The 23472-nt window shown below is 35.7% G+C and overlaps 1 protein-coding gene across 3 annotated transcripts in view; it reads right to left on the bottom strand.

Annotated features, from left to right (window-relative positions):
* The window catches only part of LOC150100355 (uncharacterized), a 358520-nt gene that overhangs the window by 170459 nt on the left and 164589 nt on the right, over window positions 1-23472 (bottom strand). For all 3 annotated transcript variants that reach the window (XR_016549227.1, XM_090402349.1, XM_090402350.1), the window contains exon 11: window positions 9870-13253. Coding sequence is in view for 2 of the 3 variants with exons in the window: in XM_090402349.1 (XP_090258475.1) it covers window positions 9870-13253 (3384 nt within the window). In the remaining variant the exon portion in view is untranslated. The remainder of the gene's footprint in view (window positions 1-9869; window positions 13254-23472) is intronic.

Genomic DNA, 23472 nt, shown 5'->3' with positions numbered 1-23472 from the left:
ACAACTAGGATACTTGTATATAGAAACTGTTAACTTCACATGCGCTGCTTCAGAATCCCATAATGCATGGCAAATGTATATTGTTATATTTAAAGCAATGATAAAATTAATTAATACAGATAACTCTCTCTCAAATTTCAGTAAAGGTAAGACCACATTCCAATTTGAGTGTTGTAATAGCAATTCAGGACTCTTTAAACAATCTCTCAAACTTAAAATGACACTGATGTAACAGATGGATCTTGGAATAGAAGATGCATGGTCTGTGTCCACTGCGTTGTGCCAAACCACATTTTTCAGGCTTTATTGGGTGATGTAAGACTGGTGTTCCTGCAGCCCTTTTATATCTTTTAAGCATCTCCATAACTGATTTGGAGATTCCCGCAACGTATGGAATTGGTACTTGCTGTACATGGTCAGGATTCTTGGAGACAGTTGCAAATGTAAAAGATCCACTTAATCTTCTTTAACTTGACACTATTCTGCAGCATGATGTTCTGAATGGTGTTCCTTAAAGTCATGAGAGATGAAACATACAACATATGCTATATTAATAAAAGATATCATGAGTTCTTTTTTTTTTTTTTTTTGAGAAGGGTGAACACCTGAATCTTGTTATACGTAATACCTGTGAAAGAATGTTTACAATGAACCAAAGGTTGATAGTAAACAAGATGGGTACAGAAGAGATTATCCAAGAATGGCTAATTTTCTATTCTTTTCTTTTCTCTACGATGAAGTGGTGTGAGGGTGTAGGCTGATAATCTTGGTTAGAAAGGCAAAGACATCATCCATGTAACACCCCAAAAAATGACAATTGTGATTGTATTGAGGAAAATGAGTCCTCTAGATGTTCCAGGTAGAAATTAGCTAAGTCCAGGAAAAGAGGAAATTCCTATAGCAGTATATTGTTGTGGATTTGGTTTCTACAGGCAAATCCCAAGTAAATGACAAAATGAAACGTTTTGACTATGCCTGGAGAGAACTCCTATAACTGGAGAGTGTCAGCTACAGGTACATTACAGAACAAGGACTGAATATAAAATGTGACCATTGTTTCGGTAGGCAGTAAGGATAAAGTTTTAATTCTTGTCAAGAATTCTGATGAATATTTCATTGAAAAGCAAGATGATATAAGTGCTTAATAAATGAGCTATGCATTAAGTAGGAATGCCAATACAGTCAATAAGTCTAAGAGCAACACCTTTTTTAGGAGCATCTGTAGAGAGTTAGTTTAGTTCCTGATTTGGCTATTGGTATGGTTACGATCAATCTTTTGGGATATCTAATTCCATCATTTAGAAGAAAGAAAATTTTTCAATTATAATCAAAAGTGTCTATAACCCAACCGTTTCCTTTCTTTTGTCTCAAGACTTTATGGGTTTAAATTCAACTGTCTAGACAGTAATGTTTGGCTTTGAGTAGCACAGAGAAAACTTCCAAGTTTTTTTTTTTTTTTTTGGTACACACACACAGTAAAAAGATAAAGTATAATTTTTTTTAAAAAATATATCTATCAATCATATGGTGTCACTAACACATGATTTGTATCTGTTGAAAGGAAAAAAAAATGTCGTTGCTGTACCTTTTGTGCTGCTTGTTAACTGATGATTGTTATTTCAGATTAAATTATTTGCACTAATAAAGGATTACTAAACTTCTTGTGTCTGTGTTTTCAAGAAATCTTTAATATCACGGATACCATTAAAAACGTAAGTTAGTTTATTTAACACAATCGGTATTGATCCACAACACGGAATGATAAGAAAATAATATTTTAGCCTGGTTGGCCAAGTGGTTAGCGTATCCTCTTTCAGCCAAGAGGTTATAGCTTCAAATCTCATGAAGTTGTTTGTGATTGTCCTACTAAATAATTATCACATGTACTGCTGTGTCCTGGCACAGTATAACTGCAGTCTTTACGCATAAGAAAAAAAATCAAATCAAAATCACTTGCATGTCAGTTATTTTGTGGCTCGTTGGTCTATGGGTATGAGAGGTCCTGGGTTCAAATCCCAGGGAGAATATTTTTTTGGCAGCCTGGTTGGCCAAGTGGTTAGCATATCCACTCTCCAGTGAAAAGGCTGCGGGTTCTAATCCTGCCGTGGAAATGGATGTTTATGATTGTCTGTGAAAATACTGGTCGTGGGCAGTAGATAGCATGGATGTAGTTGTAGTTTTTATAGTTGGTGGATTTAGTGGTGGAGACGGTTGTAGAGAAAGAGCTTTCCCTCGATGAGTCTATGGACTCCCTGGAGGTGTTATATAATAATATTTATTAACTTATTAGATGATATTTCAGCTAATAAGTTAATAAACTTATTTATTAACTTAAAATAAATTTATTATATCCAGTATCTTTCAGAGCACAAGAACAGTTTGTCATAGTACAGGAGAGAACTGGTATAACAGTGGGACTATTTTATAAAATTATAACTGACAACACAAGGAACTAAAATTCTAATTAGGCACCATCTACATTGGAAAAAGAGAGAAAACAAGTATTAATATAGTCTTGGAGACAGTCATTAAAATGACTGTCTCCCAGATTTTTGGTAAATATATACAGCCATATAAGCTACTGTTAATTTCAAAAACAATCTCTCTAATTTCTGTCTTTTGTAGTACTTTTATTTTCTTCCATTTGATTCTGTGTGAAGGGATATCCAAGGCATAGTCTGCTAGACCCGACTTGCCATAACGATAGTGCCAGGTATATTTTTTTTTTATTGTAGGCGTAGGTTTCTGCACCTGTCTGACAACTCGTATAGCAGAGTATATAAGTTCTTTTCGTTATATCCTTTGGTATTTATTTGGTCTAGCTACTCACTGATGAAGCCTCAAAAAAGGCTGAAACCAGGCTGGTTGGTGACCTCCCACCATAATGTAATAACAGCATACATTTCCTAGGAAATCTGTTTTTATATTATGGAAAATACCAAGAATAACGATCAGAACTTTACCCACCTTTGCAACGAGTTGCCCGAGATTGTACTACGTACTAGGACTACTTGCATTAGCTCACGCAAGAGTCAAAGCTGTATAACTGAGAGGAGACCTCCACATAGCCTTTAAAGGAATGCAGAGAACCGACAAGGGCTTCTGACCTAATGTCCAATCCTCACCTTTTGTAATGGCACTGTTGGGTATCTACTTGGATACTTAACGAACGAGAATGGGCTGGCAATTTGGGATTTAGCCAACCAAATTGTATTCTTATTGGTTAAACCAAAATAAAAAATGATGGTACGACATGACAAAATTTCATGCCGGCTGGGGCGATGCCCGGTTAAACAAGGCCCCCGTTGTTTTCACCAGGGAACCAGGGCGAAATGCGAAAAGTCAGCTACTGGAACAAATCTGAAAACAAACCCCAACTCAACATCACCAGAGTTAAAGATCGGTACTATCAACATAAGAAGCCTGAATGGCAAAGAAATGGAGCTAGTTGAGTAATTAGATAAGTACCAGATCGACATAATAGGGGTGACTGAAACAAAAAAGACAAAAACTGGTGAGATCTTTCTGAGCAATAAATACAAAATGTTATATTCAGGCAATGACAATAAAGGAAAAGAAGGAGTAGCCATAGTATTCAACACAAAATACGAGGCTAATATGCTTGACTGGCAGTCAGTTTCAAGTAGAGTAATGTGGGCAAATATGAGAATAGGAAACTGGACAATGAGACTTATTTGTGCCTGTGGTCCCACAGAAGGTTCTACTAAGGTAGAAGTGGAGGAATTTTTTGAGGCTTTAGAAAAAGCAACTGACACAATGAAAAAGGAAAAGTTGGTCCTTGTTGGGGATCTAAATAGCAGAGTAGGAAATGATTGTGAGACATACAAAAATATTTTGGGAAAATTTGGAGAAAAGAGCAAAGCTAATAATAATGGCAAATATCTGTTGGATTTCTGCGCAGGACATGGACTGGTTATTATCAACACCATGTTCCAACATAAAAATTTGCACAAATTCACATGGAGAGAAGAGGCAAGGAATAAGAAAAGTCTCATTCACTATGTTATTGTTGATAGTGATGTTTTCTCCATGGTGCAAGACACCAGAGTGTACAGAGGATTTGAAATTGGAAGTGATCACTATTTACTTTTGAACAGGATAAAATTGAGTTTCATATTGAAAAGAATAACATGCAAGAAAGTTTTAAAGCGAATAAAAGTTGAGCAGCTCTCAGATGTGAACTGTAAACTAAAATACACAAAGATTATTGAAGAAAAAATGACAGAGTTTGAGAACAGGAATCAAACCTTGGAGATTCAGTAGCAAACTCTGAAGAAAACATTGATTGATTCTGCCAGAGAGGCATGTGGTGAGGTTGTCTGCAAGGATAAAAAAATCAGAACTCCCTGGTGGACACAGGAAGTTAAAGAGGCAGTGAAGGAAAAGAAGAAAGCATATCAAAAGTTCTTGTCAAATAAGTCAGCTTGTGCTCTTAGGGAATGCAGAGACAAATGCAAGAATGCTAAACACTGTGTAAATCTAGCTAAACAAAAGTCATGGGAGGACTTTGGCAAGAATATAGAAAATAAATATCAAAAAGGTGGCAAAATATTCTGGAGGTTGTTGAAGAAGCTTAGGCATGGAGGAAAGAGTGCTGTAAAAGGAGTTAGAGATGGTAAAGGTGACATGAAAACAGGAGAAAAAGATATCCTTGAAGTATGGAGTAATTACTTTGAAAAACTGCTAAATGAAACAAGCAGTGATGACAGCACAATAATAAAAAACACTGACCAGGCATGCAGTCAGGAATATATATCCATACTTGAAGTAGAAAAAGCCATCAAAGGCTTGTAATGTGGAAAGGCAGGCAGGAGTAGATGATATTCGACCAGAAATGCTGAAGTATGGTGGTATAAGAGTCTTACAGTGGCTGCACCGCATAGTTCAGAAAGCCTGGACAGAGGGACGAATTCCCGATGATTGGAGTACAGCTCTCATAGTACCCATATATAAAAAGGGAAATAAAACTGAATGTGAGAATTACAGAGGTATTTCCCTACTGAGTGTTCCTGGCAAGATCTATGCAAGTATACTTGAGAAACGGTTGAGAAGAATTGTGGAAGAAAAGCTTGGTGAAGAACCAAGCTTTTCTTCTCGTAAAGTGAAGATCTGATCCTGTCAGGATCAGATCTTCACTTTATGACAAATAGTCGAGAAAATATGGGAATATAACAGAGATCTGTATTTAAGTTTTGTCAATTTGGAAAAGGAATATGACAAGGTGCTAAGAGAGAAGCTATTCAATACACTACAGTTATATGGTGTGAATGGGGCATTATATCAAGCAATACTTAGTCTTTATTTGAGTTGTAAGTCAGCAGTTAGAACTGAAGGAAGTACAGGAAGATGGTTTAATGTTAAATCTGGTGTGAGACAAGGTTGTACATTATTGCCTCTGTTATTCATTATCTATATGGATCACATTATGAAGGAAAGTGGTATTAAACATGATATCAAAATTGGAGATGTTAATGTCAGTTCTTTGCTTTATGTGGATGATGTTATACTTCTAAATAAATCCGCTACTAGTCTGCAAGATTCTCTGACTAAATTGAATAGCTGTTGTAATAGATATGGTATGAAGGTCAGCAATAAAAAGACAAAGACAATGAAAATAGGCAGAATCATTCAAAAAGTCAACTATGTTGTGAATGGAGAAATTAAATTCTATGGAAATGGAGAAAGTTAATTCTATTATCTTATTTTTGGAGTTAAATTTATGTATTTGCCATTGTCAATTCAAGGTCAAAATCTGAGGATTATAACAAAAAAATGAAAACTTTTCTTGGATACCTATACACCTTTAGACAGAGATCCCACCTGGCAAGCTCACAATAAAACCAATGATCTAGTTAAAAAGATACGCAATTGGACTGAAGAACTAAAAAGAACTCTACAATCTAAACACCCATTAGTTCCAAGAATATATGGTGTACCAAAAATACAATAGATAGGTATTTCTTTAAGACCGATAGTGGATGGAAGAGACTCTCCGACCTCGAATTTGGCAAAACACCTCACCAACATGATTTTACCACACATAGGAAAAACAATATCTTTCATTAAGAACAGTGCACATTTTATTGAGAAGGTAAAGGATATATACATAGGACCTTCAGACATCTTAACAAGTTTGGATGTAATCAACCTGTTTACAAATGTTCCCAGAAATGAAACAGTGAATCTCCTTGGAGACCTTTTTCCTCCGGACATCTTAGAACTTTATAAACATTGCATAAAAAATACTTTTTTCATGTATCAAAACAAATTTTGGGAACAAAAAGAAGGACTGGCTATGCCCCCCCCCCTCTCCCCAGCTTTAACTAACCTATATATAGAACATTTTGAAAATAATGCTTTAAACAATTATCATAAAAAACCGAAAATTTGGCTACGCTATGTAGACAATATTTTCATCATATGGCCAGGAACAACAGAGGAACTAACTGCTTTCAAAGATTACCTGAATAATATACACAACATAAAATTTACTTTGGAACAAGAAGAACATAAAAAACTTCCCTTTCTTGATATCCTAATAGACGTCAATGAAAAAGATAATAAAATATCCTTCTCCATCTATAGAAAACCCACCAACACAGGAAGATTTCTTAATGAGGCCTCACACCACCACAACCACCACTCACAAAAAATAGGATTAATTAAAACCTTGAGAGACAGAGCTTATAATATTTCCAGCACAGAGAAATGTAGAATTACAATACTTAACACAGATCCTAAAAAAGCTATGAACCAGACAATCAAAAAAAATCCCCAACACACCTCCTACAAAAGCAAGATTTCATGAACACAATCACACTTCCATACATCAAGAATGTTACAGACAAAATGGCCAAATTACTAAACAAACATAACATCAAAGTTGCTTTTCTACCGTTGGAAAAAATTTCAAGATTTCTACATCCCCCAAAACCTCCACATCATCCTTTAAAAAAAACCATGTGTTTATAAAATTCATTGTTCCTGTGGCATCTGCTACGTAGGCCAGACAGGAAGATCAGGAGAAATTTGTATGAACGAAGACCAAAAAGACGTGCAAAAAAGAAGAGAGAACACAAATCAGGACTAGCATACCATAAACTTCCACCAACCATAATGTACTCTGGCAAAAAACAAACATGTCTTGCATTGAAAAAAATTGTTACATAAGGAAATTTAAAGAAGCTGCAAACAGGCTTAGAATTCCAACGAAATACAATAAAAACCAGGGCCTAATTCTAACCAAGTTTGTTCAGCATTGATAAAAAATATACTCAAGTCAGATCTCGGACAATGTGAACGTGACAGTCCAGCATTGTTCAAACTTAGCATTGCACTGAATCTGCATTCATATACAGTGGAACCTCGGTTGTCGAACTTAATTCGTTCCCGAAGGCTGTTTGGAAACCGAATTGATCGAAAGCTAAAACAATTTTTCCATAAGAATCAATGTAAAATGGATTAATCTGTTCCCGAACCCCCCAGATAATTGTTTATTTAAACCTTTACAACAGTACTTCATGAATAAGATCGTATACAAACATAATGAAATGCATAAAATCTTACATAAAAAGAATAAACACAATAAATAGATAAAATATAGGCGAAAATTGATCACCTCTTTATTTTTGAGTACTGTACAGATCACTGATTTCACCATACTGAACTGCATAGCAAGATCCGAGACACGAACCCCATTTTCATGTTTGGATGTGATTTCTTTTTTCATCTCTATCGTGGTTCTAACAACTTTTGTTTTCGCTTTGCTGCTATCACTATTCTTCTGCGGCCCCATGGTAGCTTAATTAATAATAATTTATGAAAAAAAAATAACAAAACACAAAGAAAAATAACAAAACTCACTGCAAATTCGGGCAGGTGTCTGCACTGAACAAAAGCTGCCACGTAACTGACGCTTTCCTGCTTTACAGCTCAGCACATGGAGCATGTGGTTGCCATTTGCCAGTTCGGGAACCGAAATTCTGTTTGGAAAATATGTTCAGGAACCGAATTGTTCGAGAACAGAGGCGTTTGACAAAACCGAGGTTCCACTGTATTTAATTTAATGAACAGTTAGATGGCCACAACTGTATAGAATGAACTATTTTGAGTAATTTCTCATTTCTTGTGTTCAAGCTTTTAGTTACCTGTGACCCCTGAAGATGTAACTCAAAACGATTTATGAAACTTGTCGGGTTTGTTTTTTATTGTTATTTATCTTAACAAACATGTGGTCCAATTACCAGAACCTTTCTTATGATATTTTTTTATGTTCACTAGGCAGATGTTAACAGTTCTTCCTGTCTGTCCATAGCAACTCAGGTCACAAGAACAGTGCACTTCAACTCACGGATGTGATAAAGAGAATTTGTCCTGAAGTAAATGGATAAGAGTTGCCAATTTGACATATGATTTAAATATGGTGTGTAGATGATATTTATTAAGCACTCATCTAGATATCTTTTCAGATATGCCTTGGATGTATGGAATGATAACAGTTTTGTTGTGGTCTTTGTGTGATAGGCAATGGAAGGCATTTCTACAGAGCATTTGGTATTTTTTCTATTCTATGGGGATTAGGACCCGGCATAGCTCAGTCGGTATAGAAGCAGCTCTTTTGTCAGAAAGACCTGGGTTAGATTCCCACCCATGACGTGAGGCACCTTTATTTGTTCGCTTTCAACTAAAGGTGCATTAGCCGGTCTCATATGGAGGTAGAGGATTTTTAATCCTGGAAACTTGTTTTTCATCCCTCAGAACAGGCAAACTGGTCAGTAGAACACACAACATGCAGACAATAATACTTGGAGGCATAGGGGTAACTGCCTTTTACTCGTATTACGGTTAGGAAATCCAAGGGTACCTGGAAGGCTATGGGGACTTAAGTGCCTGTGAAAGCCACTGAGTCATGTAAAGTAAATACTGATTACAGCAACTGGCTAAGAAAGTGTGATACAAGTGAACGAGTTCAGCAGTAAGAGCATTTTCATTGGAACAGATATCTCTGTGAATTAGAGTTTTTAGGATACCATACTGTTGAGATGGATGATTGTATGACTGTTTGTGTAAATATCTCTATGTATGGGTTTTCTATAAACAAAAAAAGATAAGGAACATCTGGAAGCCGTGTGATTAGTGTATCCAGAAAGGACAGAGAGTCATTAGCTTCCTGTTTCATTGTGAAGTGGATTTTAGGGTACTGGCCATTTAAATACACTAAAAATGTATCCAATGTATCTGGACCATGTGGCCAAATAGCATACAAATCAGCATAGCATAACCAAACCACTGGTTTGAGAGCAGATGTATTCATAGATAGCTTTTCCAAGTGTTCTATGTTGAAATTGGCTAAAAGGGAGAGAAATGTGGAGTCCATTGCTATCCCATCTAGCTGTTTGTATATCTTCCCTTTCAATGCAAAATGGTCTGTATGTAATGTTCATTTAAATAGTTCAAATATATCTGGGGAGAAATGTGACTTGAGTAAATCAAGGGTTTCAATTAATGGTACATTTGCAAGTGAAATAATATCAAAACTAATCATTATGTCTGAGCCTTTTAAGATATGGTTTTCTAGAATACTTTTTAGGTGAACAGAATCTCAAACAAAATTTTTAACATGTACTGACAACATATAAGCCTTTCCCTGCATTTAACACTATCAGTTCAACATCACCATGTTTACCATGTGTTTGAGATGCTGAAAGTAGAGCATTGTTAGGTAAATGTTTATTGTAAACTGTTCCTAATGTTTATCAAATATTAAACTTTTTTTTGTTCACAGAATTCTATCCATTTTAGATGAAATAAGCTTTATAAGATGAATTATAATATTTTAGTTTCCTTACCTGACATTCTGCTTTTAATAGCTTCTTCTCATCATTTAATACTTTAATTTTTGCTTCAAGCTTTAATTTATCAGATTCAAGGACATTATTTTTATTTTCATATGAAGACACTTCATTGATACATTCAATTTTTATGCTTTCCATTTCACTTCGCAAACAATTCTCATTTTCTTTATGTTCCTTGATTTCGCATTTCAGCTTCTCAATTTGCTCATAATTGCAAGCTTTCTCACTTTTTAGTAACTGGATATCTTGAACAAGTTTCTCATTATCATTAGTTGCTATCTGTAAATCTGAATCTATCTTTGATAATTTATGTTCTAATGATGTAATGATTTCTTGTGAAGTGCTGCATCTATCTCTTAATTCTACTTCCAGATCTAAGTGTTTCTGTTTTACAACTTGCAGTTCTTTTGTGAGAACTTGCTTATCATTTAGTAAATCATTTGTTATTGATATTTGTTCTTGCAGTTCTTTTTTCAAGTTGTTCATCTCTAAAATGTGGTTTGTAGCTGTTACATCACTTTCTTCTCTAAGTGCAGTTAAAGTTGTATTTAATTTGGCAATATCAGCTTCATACTGATGAAGCTTATTTAAATTATCTTCCAGTACCTCAATTTTTTTGGTTAACTGTTCTTTATCTCTTTCTTTTTCTTCAACACACATAAAATATTCTTTTTCCATGGCTGCCTTGGATTCAATGGCTGATTTTAAATTTCGGTCAATATCTTCATACATATCTAACAATTTCTGATTTTCAAATTCGAATTTTTCTACCTTTAAGACCTCTTCATTATGCTCTCTCTCCATATTTGCAATTTGTACTTCAAAATCATTTTTATATTCAACAGCTAATGTCAATGATTTTTCATGATTGGCAAGTAAATTTTCATATTTATTTTTTAGATTGTCTAATTCTGATTGAATAGCTTGTATTTCAGATTCACTGAGACTTTGAACATGGTGCAAAGTTGCTTTTAATTTTGTATGTTCTTCGGCTTGAATCATAAATATCTTTTCTGCTTCAAAGAGCTGTGACTTCAATTTTTCAATTTTTTTTTGATATTCTGAGCAAGAATCTTCATGATTTTTTTGAAAAAGATCCTTAGATTGTAACAATAACTGATTCTGAAGTGTAACTTTATTTAAACTTATCTGGAGATCAGATATGGTGTTTTGATATGTCTCAACCTTACCACCAAGCTTTTCTTTATCTTTCATTTGGTCATTTATGTGCTGCTCTAATGAAATCATTTTTTCATTTAGCTGTCTCAGTTTCTGTCCTAGTTCTGTATTGTCATTCTGAAGGGAAGTTTTTTCCTCATCCAGCAATTTGATTTTATGTGTATAGTTATTTATATCTTCCTGGCAACTTACCCGCATATCACAAATCTTCTGTTTATAGGTTTGCTCCAACTGATCTTTATCCAAAGTTATTTGATTCTGGTATCTTATGAGCTGATCACACCTGGTTTTAAGTGATATTAATTCAGATGATGTGCATTTTTTTTCTTCCAATAGCTTCTCAAGAATACTTGATTGTTCAGAGATTTTTTCCTGTGCATTTCTCAAATTCTCTTCTGTTTTTGATATTTGTTCTGCATAATTTTTATTCTCTTTCTCTAAATGTTTCATAGTGACCAACTGATTTTTGCAATTGTTGATTTCTTCTGTACAAGTTAGGAGCTTCTCTGTTGTCTTTTCCATTTGTTCTCCAAGGAATTTCTTCTCTTTCTGCAAAATTTCAATATTATTACTATATTCTTTTTTACATGAGTCGAGTTTACTTTCATATTCTGCTATAGTTTTTACACAAGAATCCAGCATAGCTGTTTTCTCAGTGACCTGTTTTTGAAGTTCTGATACACATTTCTGTGCATGCTCTTTCTCTAGTGTAACAGTTCCAATTTCGTTTTTCAGTTCTAAAACTTCATTCTGCACAATTTTTTTTTCAGATTCACATAAAGCAAGATGTTTGCTATAATTTTGTTTAATACTATCGCATTCCTTTTGAAGATCTTTGTAAATGAGTTCCTTAGCTTGACTATTTTTCTCAAGGGTTTTGGTTTTAATTCTGAGATTCTCAATTTCTATCTGGACATGGTCTTTTTCCTGAAATAAACTACTGATTCTCTGTTCCAATGACATTATTGTTTCCTTAGCTGTTTCATATTTCTCCTTTTGCAGGCTGCTTATCCTTTCAAGTTTTAAGTTGAGATCTTTAAGCTCAGCATTTTTTTTCTCAGATAAATCAAGTTTGCTAAACACACATTCTTGTTCTTTCTGTAGAGATTCTAATTCTTTCTGCATAGAACTGATTTTAGCTTCATTGTCGAACTTAAGCTGAGAAAGTCTATTATCACATTCATTCTTTAAAGTTTCACACTGTGATGCCATTTCTTCAATTTTCATTACCTTGTTATCACATTTCTTCTGAATGTTCTCATTTTCTATAGATAGTACTTCATTTTTTGCTATTAACTCTTTAATAATATCTTCCTTTTCATTCAGAAGTACAGAGTTATTATTAATATCCATTTGCAAAGTTTCTAATTTCTTATTCAGAATCCAGTTGTCATTAACTACTGCTGCAAGCTTTTCACTATTGTTTATCTTTTCATTTTTCACTTTTTGTAGTTCACCAAAACTTTTTGATAATTTATTTTCAATAGAATTCTTTTCATCAATCAGTTTTCCTATGTCAGCATCATTCTGTTGTTTTAAACAGTGAATTGTACTTTTCAATTCACTGAGCTCTTTAGTGGTAACATCAAGTTGTTGACTTTTTTCAGCTATCTGGTGGTGAAAGTGTAAGATTTTTTCTTTTGCATCTGCTTCAAACTGTCCTTTTTCCTTTTCTAAATCACTTAAAATTTGCTGTTTTTCAGTAATTACGAGTTTGAGAGAATTCTTTTCTGTAAAACATCTTGACAGGTGCTCTTCATATTCACATTCTACTTCCTTTTTTTTAATGCTAATGGAAGAGCAAACTCCTTGAATGCTTTCAAGCTCTTTTTGTATCTCTTGGAGTTTAATTTTATACTGATGACACTGCATCTCAATTTCTGATTTCAATTGAAAGTTCATATGCAACTCATGCTGCAATGAATTGATTCTGCTATCACTGTTCACTAGTCTTATTTCTAAATCTTTGTTTTTTAATTCCAAATTTGATTTACTTTCGTACAATTCAGATTTTTCTTTATCATTAAGATTCATCATATGTGAAAGATGTTTGTTTTCAGTTTCTAAGCATTTCACTTGTGTCTGTAACTCTTTTTTTGTATGTTCATTATCACCAACTGCAGCTTTTAGCTGTTCTTCAAGAATATGAATCTTTTCAGCAAGGATACTATTTTCCTGTTGCAGATGATTCTTCTTTTCCTGAAACAGGAAAACAAAATTTCTTAATAAATATACAGAAATAATACTTAATATTTAAATAGTAAATCTTATAAGATTATACAGAATTTCTAATGGCACATTGCAAATGTATTCAAATATTTACATAATTTCAATTTCAACAACCCTGCACGTCATGTTCCAAAGATTCGTGTTTATCTTTATTGTTAAATGACATCTCCATGAAGTTAGCGACTGATCATGGGAGACCCACACTAACCATTACATGCACAAAACCTATTATACCTCTCTTTAAACAACTCATTTACTGTCAGGGCACTCAACTAATTCTGATAATCCATTCCACTCATTCACTACTCTCCAAGAAAAAAATCTACACCACATACCTTACTAACCATACTCTTACAGAATTTCCAGGAATGACCCCTAGTTCTCTATTTGTCATATAATGAAAAATTTCCTCTGAGTCAATTTTATAAAACCCTTTTAATATGTTATAAGTTTCTATCAGGTCCCCCTCTTTTCTGCCTATCAACTAATGTAACCCACACACTCAACCTGTCCTCATAGAGAGCATTTCACAGACTTGTCACCAGTTCAGTTACTCATCTCTGAATCCTCTTCTACTGCCTCTTGAGCCTCAATAAACCCAGGTAACCAAATCTGTGCACAGTAGTCAAGATGCAGCCAAATCATAGCCTTATAAAGAGGAATAATAACTCCCCCCATCTTTACTTGTTAGCATGTTTTTCAACAAAATCTTTTCAACACAATGTGCATAATTTTATGTTTTGTAATGTGATATTACAATTATTATCCTTTGTCCACAATGCCAATTTATTCAAATCATAATGCTGGATATCTACATCACCTTTATCAACTATTTCCCTCTCCAGTTTTGCATCATCAGCAAACAACTGAATTCCCCCTACCTCCCCCCAAAAATATTTCCCTACATCATTGATATACAAATTAAAGAGCAGTGTTTCAGTACAGAACTCTGAGATACTCCACTAGGCACTCTCATGCTACATATCCATTCTCATTTGCTCTAACTTTAGTAATAGTTTCCCATGTGGTATTCTGTCAAATTCCTTTGCAAAATCCAACAGTATTATGGTGTAGCCATTTCTTTTATCCCATATTATAAAATTTGAATAAATTACTAAGACAAGACATGCCCTTTACAAAACCATGCTTCCCGCTAGAGTATTGTATCTTTATGTATCTTTATGCAATGGAACTATCTCCCTCCCCCCCTTTCCACTCAAAGTATTAGGTATAGTGACTTATTATATAAAATCTCATCTCCACAGGATTAACTTGTCAAGTGCACTTCCCAACAGAAGGAAAAAAATCTGCCCTCACTCTATGTTCATCTAAGTTAGCTTAAGCCAGAAAAGACACTAAAACGTTTCTCACATGAAAGATGGGATTTTATCACCATTTGGCAGCGGTGATAAATTGCTAGGAGTCTATATACCTTAATATTTATAATACTTGTAATAACTTGTAGTACTTAATATCTCAAGTTTAAGCTCCTTGCTGGAATTAGTCAATTTCATGTGATGTACCAATATGCTTGATGCCTTAAAATATGGTGAAAGATACGAGTTAAATATTTCCTGGTAAATCAGAATAAATAATCGAATCATTACTTTTCATGCTATAATCAAAAGTGTCCCTATTGCAACTCTCTTCATGATAAACTGTTCATAACAATCAAGTAAATTTTATTTAAAGTGGCATTTATTTCCAAAACTAGATTTATGCAATAGCATTTTTACAAGCAATCTTTATCATATCTGGCACATAATGCCAGATATGATAAAGTCTTCATCATCAAATTGAAACAACAGAAATGTATTAGTGACATTAAATGAGGTGCCTGTTGACTATAAAATTGTAAGTCATTCAAACTTAAGCAATGAGCTCAATTTTTTTCCTCCATGAATTATATTAAAACATCAATAATCAATATGAATCATACCATTCTTGAAGTGCATCAAAGTTTCAGTCTTTAATTATTCTTAACCATTATAAAATCTGTTTTCACATATTCTCCACCCTGCAGATAAGCTGTAGATCATGTATAAAGTACACATGAGAAATTTTTATGAATCTTATTCAAGATTCATAAAAATTAAGTTAATTTTTATTCAAGAAAACTTTGAATAAAAATAAACTTCATTTGATTTAAAATTGCATTTGGTTTTGTTGGTTATAACATCAGAAATCAGAAGTTTCCAGATATCATGGAATAATTTAAAATAAAAATAAATTATAAAAAAAAGCTTTATCATTTGAAGATTATGAAGACAAAGGAGCTCTATTATGCCAGTTAGGAATTCAAAGGAATTTGAGCATATTGAAAGAGATCTGAGGATATTGTTGCAACAAGCAAATATTTAACAATGTAGATAAGTAAATGGTAACATGTTGTCTACCATTTACTTATTTATATATATATATATATATATATAAATAAATAAGTAATAGTGATAGTGACGAGTTGATAAGATAATTACTTATTTATATATATATAAATAATAGTGCTAGTGACAAGTTGAGAAGATGAAAATATATTATGAATGGCATAGCTGAGGTGCAAGGCAAAAACTATGCAGTTTGTGAGTGCATGGAGTAAATCTGAGAAGTCAAAGAGGATTAAGAGAAATGTTCAGTATCTATACATGTTTAAATTTGAATTGGGATAGTGAGAAAACTAATCTCTGGGAAATGCAGAGGTCAGCATAGCTCAAAGCAAATTTATATGTAGAATGTCAAAAATTATCAATTTATAAAGATATTTGAAAACAATAAAAGTAGATCTGCTCCATCACCATAAATAGCTTAGTTTTTTCTTTCCTACTTAAAAACTTCCTCTTTGGTAGTAATTATGGACAAGTATTTACCACTCATGTGTGAATGTTTAGGTGCTAATTAAAACTTATGTTAGATATTTTCATGGAATAAATTACTAAACAACCAATACTCTGAACATTTTGTTTCTGCCACAGTAAAGGTACAAAATAAATTCTAACAAACACACAATGACATAAAGTAACCTCAGGATGTCTAAGAATTACTGTTTTCCATATTTTGGGAAGCTTGGCACATCCATAATTATTTAAAGTAGGGTGGTTTTTAAGAGAAGCTGCAGATTCTAAAAAGGCCTCTCATATTTGAACTTAATGTGCTGAAGCAAAGTGATTCTTTCCCAGTATTTTATTTATGTGTGTGATATCCAAGATATTGTCTACTAGACCTGATTGTATAAATAGTCATGATTACAAGTGTATTTTTATGTTCCTTCCAAAAGAGGTTGAATGATCTTTCAACCTGCAGGAACAAGAGAAAGGGGTTTATCCTTAGGGAAGGGAAAGAGACGACCAGTCTTGAGTAGAGCTTGAAGCTCTTTTTTTGTGAATACTCTAGACAGTGATTGCATTACTGTTAGTTTTAATAATATGATAATACTGGGGGGGGGGGGGGAAAACTGATGGCAAAGTTTTTAATGATATGCCAGTGTGAGTAAGTTTTCTTCATACTGAAAAAGAAAGATTACCATTTGAAAAATATGTTGAAGTGTTTAGAAAGACTATTCTCTTTTTCCATAACAAAATTAATTCCTGGATGTTGACAACTGAAGTGCAAGAGGAAAGTATAAAATGTTTCTAGAGCAGGAAATCAAATTGAGAACACATTGTAGGTATTTATCACCAACATTCTGCATATACCATACCATTTTGGTTGATCAGCAGAGCCCAGACAAAAAAGGACAGTATGTCAAAATGTTAAATGCATCATTTGTTTGTAAATTCACCAACTGGAATACCATATAAAATTATGAATTCATTTAATCATTTGACAAACCTTATAGTGCTCAACTTCCAAGCCTCAAGATTTTCTGCAAATGGTATCTTAAACTTTGATTTCCATATAACTCCCCAAATAGGACAAAGACAATCTGGTCACTTTCAATGCTTCCAAACACAGTCATCTTTGTTTCTCACAAAAAAAGATCATAATTCATCTTCCATTACTTCTGGTCATACTGAGTTTGCTAGAGCTCTTCTAACCATTATCCTTTCCTTCACACAAGCACATCCGTAGCTTCAGCTTCCAATAAAAGCATGTTCTTTTCCCTCAAGTTATTTTTCACCTGCCTAGTTACTAATTTTATATAAAAATCTAAAATCTACCTAAACTTAGAGTAATGTTTTTGCCATTGGGAATCTCATTATACATCAGTTGAGGAGGGGACATTTATGTGATCAAAGGATTCTTCTCTCAAAGACTCACTGCAACCACTGTTGTATAGATGGTCAGTTTCTTCTTTTCTATGGCTAATTTTAATATAAGCAGCAACTGCTCAATAACCATTTCAGTTCAACTGCTAATCCAATGAAGTGGCTTTTCTTGTAGTTTCATTCATTTGCCTATATTTTCTAAGACTGTTCCTTCAAAGTGTTTCCCATTCCCAAAGACAACTTATATTTGTTCAAAAAAGAATATGAACAGATTCCTTCTCTCTTAAATCTCATCATCAACAACCATGGGTCCAGTGCCCGTAGGTGTCTGCTGCCATCTTGATATGATTCTTCCATTGCATTCTATTTTGTGCAAGATGACTCAGTTTGTGTACAGAGTTTCCGCACCATTTGACGATGTCATCGCCCCATTCTCTGTTTGGTCTTCCTCTTTTGTTCTTTCCTTCAATCATTCCAAACAGCAACATTTTTAATTTTCTCTCATCATTCATTCTACATATGGCCAAATAGACGTAGTTTCCTTCTGATTATTTTCTGGATCAGGTTTTCTTTTGGTTGTATTCGTCTGTAGATTTCCTCATTGTTCACTTTCTGTATCCAGCTTATTCTCAAGATCTTTCTATAGCACTTCCTCTCAAATGCCAATAACCTCCTTTCAGATTCTCTCAGGAGTACCCAGGCCTCACATCCATAGATCATGCTGCTGAAGATACAGGTTTCTACAATGCGCAGTTTAGTTTGCATCTTTATAGCTCGGCTCTTCCATATTTTGTCCATGGCTTTTAAAATGGTTGTTGCTCTGACTATTCTAATTTTTATCTCTTTTTTGGGGTCCAAGTGATGCGTCATGTGGCATCCAAGATATGTGAAGTGTTCCACATTTTCCAGTTGAAATCTGTCTATCATAACTCTGTTCAGTAACTCCTGTTATCCAAATATCATTGTTTTAGTTTTTTCAAAGTTGACATTTAGTCCATATCTTTTTCCTTCTGTGTACAGTGTTTGCAATGTCTGTTCCAGCCTTGCTGCGTCTTCTTCAATCACGATGATGTCATCTGCAAAGCAGAGGTAGTTTATTCTCATGCCATTTATTGAAATGTCTCCACCTTCTTCTTTAATCTTGTCTAGCGTTCTTCCCAGATGTGTGATGAAGATGACTGGTGATATTGGGTTCCCTTGTCTTGTGGCAAACCAATCTCCAGTCTCACCTGCTATTCTGATTTTTGCTTGTGCTTGGCTGTTCATATCTTTCAGCAGGCGGATCAATTTATTGTCCACACCATAAGATTCCAAGACAGCCCATGTTATATTTTGGTCAATATCATCAAATGCTTTTTGGAAGTCCACGAAACAGCAATATATCTTTCTGTTCTTTCTTCGAGCTTTCTCTGCTATCAGTCTTAGTGCGAGTATTTGTGTAATACTCGATCTTGTCGAAATCCAGCTTACTCATCTGGAAGATGTGCCTCCATATGCCCCTCCAGGCGTTCTGTTAGTATTTTCATCAGCACTTTGCCAAGATAACTCATTAATGCAACAGTTCTGTAATTGGTGCATTCTAAAGCACTGCCTTTCTTATGAACAACAACCAAGATCGATTTTTTCCACTCTTCGGGGCATACTCTGATCTCCATATTTCATTACACAGCTTACGCATTTCTTTTACAACTGATTCTCCCCCATGTTTTAGCATCTCGCCTATTATGTTGTCATCTCCAGGACTCTTGTTATTCTTGAGATGTTTTATAGCCTTATTCACCTCCTCTTCCAAGATGTCATTTTCAAAGATCTCTGCTGGTGGAGAGATTGCTTTCAGTTCTTTGATTACTTCTGTTGCAGTATCATTTAGTTGATTTTTTATATAGTTTGCTGCAATATCTTGTCCATCTGTGTATGATTTCTGTCTTGTCCATCAATACTTTACCATTTTCATCCTTGACTGCTACTGATCTTGTTTGCCAGTTCCTATTGACATTTCTTATAAGTTTGTAGATCTCTAGTTTTATGTTCTCCACGGTAGTATTCAATGTCTTTGCACTGGTCCTCCAACCATTTGGCGTTATCAGATCTTGCTGCTTTCCATACTTCATTATATTTTTGATGGTATAACTCATCTGCTGCCTCTTAAATATTGTCCACATATGGTATTAATGTACTACAGGTTTTGAAACCTCCCTTGTATGGGACATATGCACTATCTACCAATAATTATAATAAATTTAGTTTAATCTTTTATCCAAATGTGAGCAAACAAAGTTTGCACCTGAAAGTATCTTCAGGACTGAGGTAAGATGGTACTATACCAGGCAACTCGTTGCAAAGGTGGAGCAAGCTAACATCACTCCTATCTCAGTATCTCCCATAATGCAAAACACGTCTCCTTGCGGATATGTATAATGTTATGCATTAAGGGAAGGGCCACTACCCAGACTAGTTTCAACCTTTATTGAGGTCTCTTCGGTGGGAGCCAGGCCCAAGTGGAGATACCAGGCAGAAGCATTAGCAAGGTCATCTCTACCCATAGGAGTTGCCAAACGGTGTGCCACCTTTTTATTAAATTACTCTGGATTTAGAGAAAGATGTTGAAAGTTTATTTTTCACTTGGTTAGACTATAATAAATTTAGTTTAATCCTTTATCCAAGTGTGAGCAAACACTTGGATAAAGTTTCACTAACCAAGTGAAAAATAAACTTTCAACATCTTTCTCTAAATCCAGAGATTTAGAGAAAGATGTCGCTAATGCTAATGCCTGGTGTCTCCACTTGGGCCTGGCTCCCACTGAAGAGACCTCAATAAAGGTCGAAACTAGTCTGGGTAGTGGTCCTTCCCTTAATGCATAACATTATACATATCTGCAAGGAGATGTGCTTTGCATTATGGGAGATACTGAGATGGGAGTGATGTTAGCTTGCTCCACCTTTGCAACGAGTTGCCTGGTGTTGTACCATCTTACCTCAGTCCTGAAGATACTTTCAAGCGCAAACTTTGTTTGCTCACACTTGGATAAAGGATTAAACTAAATTTATTATAGTCTAACCAAGTGAAAAATAAACTTTCAACTACCAATAATTGTCCAGACACTTTAGCAATTTACAACTGATACCAGCAGGTGAACTCTAATATTGGGTATGTTCACAGAAGAGCCGCCTTGTTCGTTGGCTTTGAACATCTCCTGCACCTTTTAAGGGAGGCTTTCCACCAATGTGCAGCACACATCAGGTTGAATTTTTCTTCATTCCCCTATGAAAGCAGCACTAATAGCAAGAGATCGAAGACATGCTGCTCTGGACCTCAATCACTGTTCCAATTACTTTGACATGGTTGTGGTCAGGACACGGGCCCATTCCATAAAAACTCCACGGTGTAGGCATCACCTGATTATCCAGAATATCAAGGTACTGAGCTGCCTTCGTGGAACCATGGACAACAACCACTGGTCCCACTCCAAACCAGCTGAATGCACCCTACACCATTACTCCTCCACCACCAAACTTTAATGTGGGTACAACACACTGTGGTAACAAGTATTCACTGGCTGTCTCCACATCCACACCCTGCCATCAGATTGAAAACAGGTGAACCTTGATTCATCGTTTCAGAGTACCATTTTCCACTGGTCAATTGTCTAGTTCACATGCTCTTTACACCAGGCCAGAAGAGCCGCCTTGTTCATTGTTGTAATGTACAGCTTGTGTGCCACTGCTCCTCTGTGGAAACCCAGCAAATGGAGTTCTTTTCATACAGTACTAGTGCTCATCATAGTGTTATTGGAGCTCTGGAAAACTCAGATGGTCTCTGCTGATTGTAGCCAGTTTTTACGTGCCAGCCATTTTAACAACCTCCCGTCCCTATCAATCATTATCAGCAGCCACCCTAGGTGTTTTCCTGCACTAGTGATGTCAGAATGCCTCCATTTGTTGATCACATTGCCAACTGTTGATTTTAGATGCTCCATTTAAGCAGCAATGGCACATATGGACATTCCATCAATGCCCATGATGACACCTCTGTTAATGTCGCCGAGTTAACATCGTGTTGCCATACCACCTGTATTCAACTGCTACGGTGAAATACTGCTTCCTACTATCTGTATGCCAGTTTTTATGTTATTAACAAACCTGGAATGTTCCAGAACTTTAAATAACAGGGGTATCCAGACAATTATTGGTAAACAGTGTATAGAAAGACCATCCATGAAATAATGATTGCAGCGAGTCTTTAAGGGAAGAATCCATTGATCAGCTAAATGCCATCCTCTTCAGCTGCATAAGGGATTTGCAGTGAATCTTTTGAGCTATTTTTGCCCACTTCTATGACATGCCCTCTGAACTTGGATGCCCTGTCTGCTTCTGACAAAACCTCCAACCTCATCAATTTACTGATACAATTGTACTGCAGGATACAATTATTGATACAACTGCACCCATCACGTGGCCACATTAAAATGGCAACCATTATCGTTTGTACACATGCCAATCTATTCAAATCATCCTGCAGATCCATGTCAGTTTCTAACTATTTCTCCCCCAGTTTAGCTTCATCAGCTGGATATTCACTCTCAAATCACTATCATTAATGTACAAACTGAACAAAAACAGCAGAAGTACAGAGTCCTGTGGCACACCACTGGTTATTGGCTTTCTTTGATTCAATCTAACATATACTACTCCTCGCCAATATCTGTTCATCTGTGACTTTCTAATCCATGTTATCTCCATTCTGCTCTATGTTATATAACAGGGTTATGTGCATTATCTGTCTTTGCAAAATCTAGCAATATCACAATATAGCCATTTCCCTTATCCAATTGTTACTTATTGTAGAAAATAAGTTAAGACAAGACATCCTTTCAAAAAGAGAGAGAGAGCTGACCCCCCCCCCCTCAAGATAATTATCATATTCCTCTCCATTCATTCCTGAATGCCCTTAACCACCTACTTTTGATATACTAAGTAGTCTGTAATTTGCTACATTGTCTTGGAATCTTTTTACATAACAGGCATACCATATCTCTTTCCACTCCCTTGAGATTGCTGGTGCTGAGACTTAAATAGCTTGGATGGGGGAAAGAGTTATTTCTCTTGCATTTTTTCCATAACACATCTAATTCCACGTCCGTATTCACACAGAAATTAGAGATACCTGCTGTGTTGGCAAAATGGTGCTGTGGTCGCCCTGGTGAATGGAACAGTGCCACGTGGCATGTGATGGGAATGCCGTCAGACCTTGTACTGACCACCTGAGTAATAGTTGAGCACAGAATGGAGAAGACTCGAGATCTCAACAAATTCGATCGTGGCCAGATCGCAAGCCAGACGTATGGGGCACTCCATCTTCAAAGTCGTGCAGGCACTGGGCTTTTCACGGGCTACTATGTCAAGAGTGTACCGTGAGTACATGGAATCGGGTAAAACCACAGCCGCCGGGTAAAACTGCTGTGGTGTACAATGTGTCAATGACAGGGGATGCCGTTGGCTAGTTTGGATAGTAACAGCAGATAGATGGGTCACAGTGCCGCAGATCACTCGCCAATTCAATGATGGACAACGACGGGTGAGCAGCCACACCATCCAGAACCATCCCCTCGCTATGGGGTACAGAAGCCACCACCCGACTAGGGTACCTCTGCTCACTGCACATCACAAGGCACAACGATTAGCATGGGCGCAGGAACACCGCCATTGGAACCTCGGCGCATGGAAAAAGGTCGCCTGGACTGTTGAGTCGAGGTACACGCTGATGGCAGGGTATGAGTGCGTCGCCAAGCACATGAAGCGATGGATCCCTCGTGCCAGCAGGGTACAGTTCAGACCGGTGGTGGTGGTATCTTCGCATGGGGACTATTTACATGGGATGAAATGGGTCCCCCTGGTACATCTACCATCGTCCCTCACTGGCGAACGATACAGGGACCTGCTCTCAAATCATGTGCACCCATTTCTGTGCCTACAGCACCCTACAGGAG

This window comes from Typopeltis vanoorti, chromosome 13 (assembly GCF_054136105.1).
Source record: "Typopeltis vanoorti isolate ZY-2024b chromosome 13, IOZ_Tvanoo_1.0, whole genome shotgun sequence".
NCBI classification, from domain to species: Eukaryota; Metazoa; Arthropoda; class Arachnida; order Uropygi; family Thelyphonidae; genus Typopeltis; species Typopeltis vanoorti.
The sequence above is the reverse complement of the archived record's forward strand: the minus strand, read 5'-3'. Positions and strand labels throughout refer to the sequence as shown.